Source organism: Salvelinus namaycush, chromosome 14, assembly GCF_016432855.1.
Source record: "Salvelinus namaycush isolate Seneca chromosome 14, SaNama_1.0, whole genome shotgun sequence".
In the NCBI taxonomy this organism is placed as follows: Eukaryota; Metazoa; Chordata; class Actinopteri; order Salmoniformes; family Salmonidae; genus Salvelinus; species Salvelinus namaycush.
Window position 1 is genome coordinate 6114871 of NC_052320.1, and position 6000 is coordinate 6120870.

At 50.3% G+C, this 6000-nt stretch overlaps 1 protein-coding gene across 1 annotated transcript in view; it reads right to left on the minus strand.

Annotated features, from left to right (window-relative positions):
- The window catches only part of LOC120059576 (plexin-B1-like), a 32221-nt gene extending 28572 nt beyond the window's left edge, over positions 1 to 3649 (minus strand). Inside the window, exons 1-3 of the mRNA XM_039008707.1 lie at positions 3483 to 3649; positions 2140 to 3259; positions 1097 to 1279 (exon numbers count right to left, since the gene is read on the minus strand). Coding sequence (XP_038864635.1) covers positions 1097 to 1279; positions 2140 to 3259; positions 3483 to 3649 — 1470 coding nt within the window. The remainder of the gene's footprint in view (positions 1 to 1096; positions 1280 to 2139; positions 3260 to 3482) is intronic.
- Between the last annotated feature and the right edge of the window lie 2351 nt (positions 3650 to 6000).

Genomic DNA, 6000 nt, shown 5'->3' on the forward strand with positions numbered 1-6000 from the left:
ATTAAAGGTGCATTTGTACTGTCTACAGGATTGTGTTGGGAAGAGAACAGTTAATTTGATTGTCAGTCAGTAAATCTAATCTGGAGGATACCAAGACACCTTTTCCTAAGTGAATCATAAGCCCTCAAACTCTCAAATTACCTGAGTTTAATGAGATTAGCATAGATTTGATGTCGGCCTCCATAAGCCGCCAGTGAACTCAGTGCTGTAGGAATCTCTTTGGCTCGTCAAGTGGACTCTCAGAACATCTTAGCCAGCTGACACAATGGTTTAGAAACCTGCAGGTGGTACCCACATTGTGTGTGTGTGTGTGTGTGTGTTTACGCATGCATTTGCACATGTGTGTGTGTGTCTGAATGCTGTTTGTGGAATTTGGTGTACACAGATGAGATAATCCTTTTAAAATGGGTAACTTCAGTGGGCCGCATGCTGAGGGACTCAAAGCCCTCTGTTCTGTTCTGTCTGGGGCTGAGGAGAGAAGGGCTGAAGGAGAAGGGCTGAGGGTGGAGGGATGAGGAAGGCCTAGGGGAGGAGGGCTGAGGAGAGGAGGGATGAGGAAGGCCGAGGAGAGGAGGGCTGAGGAGAGGAGGGCTGAGGAGAGGAGGGCTGAGGGAGGGCTGAGGAGAGGAGGGCTGAGGGAGGAGGGCTGAGGGTGGAGGGATGAGGAAGGCCGAGGGGAGGAGGGCTGAGGGTGGAGGGATGAGGAAGGCCTAGGGGAGGAGGGCTGAGGAGAGGAGGGCTGAGGGAGGAGGGCTGAGGAGAGGAGGGCTGAGGAGAGGAGGGCTGAGAGAGGAGGGATGAGGAAGGCCGAGGGGAGGAGGGCTGAGGAGAGGAGGGATGAGGAAGGCCGAGGGGAGGAGGGCTGAGGAGAGGAGGGATGAGGAAGGTCGAGGGGAGGAGGGCTGAGGGTGGAGGGATGAGGAGGGCTGAGGAGAGGAGGGCTGAGGGCTCCCTCACCTCCCCTGGCAACGGCTTTAACAACGCTACTAGACGATGTCTAGCTCCATTTGAGTAGAAGTCTGAAACACTGCTATCTTGATCTAAATCTCATGTATTAACTCAAACATGTATCATAACCTACTGTAACTTGGCATACCTTGTGCAAATTCCCTTTAGAGTCTCCTAAAAAGGCAATTGTGTGCCCCGCCCTCACACTGACAGCCACAGCGGTGAGACGGGCGGACGGGCTGTCCAATACCGCCTCAGCTTCTATGGGCACCCTGCTGGCCATTGGACTGGGGGTGTGGTCAGAGCCACAGGGATAAGCCTTCAGGGTGTTCTGGAACACAGAGAACAAACAATAGACTTCTCTCTAGAGAATGTCCCGTTCACATTATCACCGGAACCTGGTTAGTCATTTCAACAGTATTTCTTCCATTCAGTAATAACTATTCACATCATTGACTCACAGTCTAACCAATCCTCTTAGTTATAATAAGAGGATTAATATTAGATTAGAAGCATATCAAAACTGCAATCTTGCTCCTTTTGATTTTGCGTAACACCCTTAAATCCCTACCAATAAGTCTTCAGCTAACTCCAGTAAATCGGGATGTCTTTTGTTCCAGGACTTGTTTTCTTTAAGACGCATTGTTTACTAAATTAACTTTCTGTTACAATCCATCTGTCCGTCTCGTTGGACTTCAAAGGGCTCCTCCCCATCCTTGTCAGCCTTCATTTAACAGTCCGATAGCTGAGTTGGGACAGTTAGTTTTATTAAAATGCCTCAGGCAAGCAGGCCTGATGAGCTCTGGGCCCAGACTGGAGGTCATCCCGGGGTCGTAAGCCTGCATGGCTACTTCACTCACAGGCATCAGGGATCTCTTGGCTGTTTGACACAGGGTTCGTTAAGGCCCTTTATGTTCCATTGGCCTTCCTCTCTCTATGGCTGTTCTGCTTTAAGCATGGATCTAGTCCACTTCCTGACTGCGGAAGCCAATAAGCATTACAGTGCCGAAGGTAGAGAATAAGTAGGATTTAACTAGATTATAAGGCATTCCATTGCTAGTACCCTGACATTAGGAAAAATAAGGCAAATGCTTGACATTGATCAGTGGAAACCTACACTGTCAGTTCTTACATTCTGATGAACCAGAGGAATCATGTGAAAGGTTACATCTGCTCCTCTAAATAACTTACCATGGGTAAGTTGGCACAGCTGGACTTGACCTCGTACTCGATGTAGGCCACGTCCCCTCCTCCCTCCACCCGGCCATCCTGCGTGTAGCACAGGTCTCGTGTGGAGTCGATGTGTCTGTCCAGCTCGTCCAGGGGGTACACACACAGAGCCGAGTCATCTGAGGGCCCGTTGGAGGAGCTGGCCCAGGTGGAGAAGACCCCAAGCAATTTCTCCCCCTCTCTGCCGCCACCCTGACCCACCTGGGCTGCCTGCAGAAGGTTGTAGTTCCTCTCTGGGGAGGAGGTAGAGGAGGAGTGACACACCAGGGGTACCTCTACATAGGAATAGTAGGAGGTGTCATCCAGACACACGCGGGCAGCATACGTACGGTATTCCCGCGTCACAGCCTTAATGTCACGACGATAGAACAAGAAGTACACATGCCCACGCCGAGCGAAGGCAGCTACAAAATGGTGGTCGTACTCCGAAAGCCTTCCCGCCACAGCCAGCTTGGCGGTCTCGTCATATGAGAACACAGGCTCGTTGGCCAGATGGCGTGTGGAGATGGGCGGATGGCTGCTTGTGTAACCACGGCCCACATAGAGCACGGCCCGCTCCCCGCCTCGGGGCCCCACCACCAGCCCCACGGTGGACACCCCCGGGTCGTTGGCCGCCACGTACTGGGTATCCACCGGCCTCTCTGTGGAGAACAGCACCTCCTTCACAGAGGTTAGGCTGCGCTTCTGGCAGGTGCCTTGGTGGACACTACCACAGGTGATGAGCTCCATGGCTGAGGGGTCCACCAGGAGCAGCTTATTGTGGTTGGAGGTGTGCCGGGCCTGGGGGCAGTTGGCCTCTGTGACAGGGGGAAGACACTCCTTACTATCAGTCACTGGGCCGTTCCTCTCCTCCTGCTCCAGACGCAGGCCGTCCAACCCGTCCAGTTGGAAGAGATGGTCCCTGGCCCCCACGTAGACCGTGCCTACAGAGGGGTCTGGGTGTAGGACCAGGTGCTCAAATGAAGTGTCATTTCTGGAGAAACGGGGATAAGTGCAGACAGCGGGGGAGCACGTGGTGGTGACCAGGAGGAAGACGAGCAGGGCTGAGATCAGAGACATCCCAAGTGGCATTGCAAATATTCTACAAAGACAAAGTCAGTTAAAAGACGCTCAACATCAAGTTTGCTATACAAATATATTTCTATACAGTTATACAATGTCTAACCATTTGTGTCCGACGTTAAGCTCAAGTCTCCTCCTCATCCACAAACATAAACCATTCTTGTTCACTCCACCTGTAGAGAAAAGAAAACATGAAAAGATTATTACAATCTAATATCATCCAATAATCCATCAGGACTTACATTGGTTTGATCATGTTCAAGAACTTGCCATGCAGACACGTTCTCCATTTAGACACGTTCTCCATGCAGACACGTTCTCCATTTAGACACGTTCTCCATTTAGACACGTTCTCCATGCAGACACGTTCTCCATTTAGACACGTTCTCCATTTAGACACGTTCTCCATTTAGACACGTTCTCCATTTAGACACGTTCTCCATTTAGACACGTTCTCCATTTAGACACGTTCTCCATTTAGACACGTTCTCCATTTAAACACGTTCTCCATTTAAACACGTTCTCCATTTAGACACGTTCTCCATTTAGACACGTTCTCCATTTAGACACGTTCTCCATTTAGACACGTTCTCCATGCAAAAACGTTCTCCATTTAGACACGTTCTCCGTTTAGACACGTTCTCCGTTTAGACACGTTCTCCATTTAAACACGTTCTCCATTTAGACACGTTCTCCATTTAGACACGTTCTCCATTTAGACACGTTCTCCATTTAGACACGTTCTCCATTTAGACACGTTCTCCATGCAGACACGTTCTCCATTTAGACACGTTCTCCATTTAGACACGTTCTCCATGCAGACACGTTCTCCATTTAGACACGTTCTCCATGCAGACACGTTCTCCATGCAGACACGTTCTCCATGCAGACACGTTCTCCATGCAGACACGTTCTCCATGCAGACATGTTCTCCATTTAGACACGTTCTCCATTTAGACACGTTCTCCATGCAAAAACGTTCTCCATTTAGACACGTTCTCCATTTAAACACGTTCTCCATTTAAACACGTTCTCCATTTAGACACGTTCTCCATTTAGACACGTTCTCCATTTAGACACGTTCTCCATTTAGACACGTTCTCCATTTAGACACGTTCTCCATTTAGACACGTTCTCCATTTAGACACGTTCTCCATGCAAAAACGTTCTCCATTTAGACACGTTCTCCGTTTAGACACGTTCTCCATTTAGACACGTTCTCCATTTAGACACGTTCTCCATTTAGACACGTTCTCCATTTAGACACGTTCTCCATTTAGACACGTTCTCCGTTTAGACACGTTCTCCGTTTAGACACGTTCTCCATTTAGACACGTTCTCCATTTAGACACGTTCTTCATTTAGACACGTTCTCCATGCAGACACGTTCTCCATTTAGACACGTTCTCCATTTAGACACGTTCTCCATGCAGACACGTTCTCCATTTAGACACGTTCTCCATGCAGACACGTTCTCTATTTAGTCACTCGTCACCTCACTACCCCAGTGAATCAATGGGCCAGCGGGACACCGGGAGTCCTCTAGTACAGCTGAAACCCTTCATTAATTAAACAGCTCTCCCCAGTCCTCCCCCTTAAGGAAGAACTTAGTGCAGTAGTCCTACAGTGTGTGACTGTAACCAGTGTTATAAGGATGGGGCATAAGAGGGTGAGGAGGGCCCTAGCTGGTGGACCTGAAGCAGGTGTGCTATGATACTGTAGGTGGGTCTCAGTCAGACCCCTCTTTACTTATTCATGAAGGGAAAAGAGGTCTGTTACTTATTGGACAATAACCTCCAGGCCCACTGCCACAGAGGGTGGTTACTTCTTGGACAATAACCTCCAGGCCCACTGCCACAGAGGGTGGTTACTTCTTGGACAATAACCTCCAGGCCCACTGCCACAGAGGGTGGTTACTTCTTGGACAATAACCTCCAGGCCCACTGCCACAGAGGGTGGTTACTTAATGGACAGAAACCTCCAGGCCCACTGCCACAGAGGGTGGTTACTTCTTGGACAGAAACCTCCAGGCCCACTGCCACAGGGGGTGGTTACTTCTTGGACAATAACCTCCAGGCCCACTGCCACAGAGGGTGGTTACTTCTTGGACAATAACCTCCAGGCCCACTGCCACAGGGGGTGGTTACTTCTTGGACAATAACCTCCAGGCCCACTGCCACAGAGGGTGGTTACTTCTTGGACAATAACCTCCAGGCCCACTGTCACAGAGGGTGGTTACTTCTTGGACAGAAACATCCAGGCCCACTGCCACAGAGGGTGGTTACTTCTTGGACAACAACCTCCAGGCCCACTGCCACAGAGGGTGGTTACTTCTTGGACAATAACCTCCAGGCCCACTGCCACAGAGGGTGGTTACTTCTTGGACAATAACCTCCAGGCCCACTGCCACAGAGTGTGATTACTTCTTGGACAATAACCTCCAGGCCCACTGCCACAGGGAGTGGTTACTTCTTGGACAATAACCTCCAGGCCCACTGCCACAGGGGGTGGTTACTTCTTGGACAATAACCTCCAGGCCCACTGCCACAGAGGGTGGTTACTTCTTGGACAATAACCTCCAGGCCCACTGCCACAGAGGGTGGTTACTTCTTGGACAATAACCTCCAGGCCCACTGCCACAGAGGGTGGTTACTTCTTGGACAGAAACCTCCAGGCCCACTGCCACAGAGGGTGGTTACTTCTTGGACAGAAACCTCCAGGCCCACTGCCACAGGGGGTGGTTACTTCTTGGACAATAAC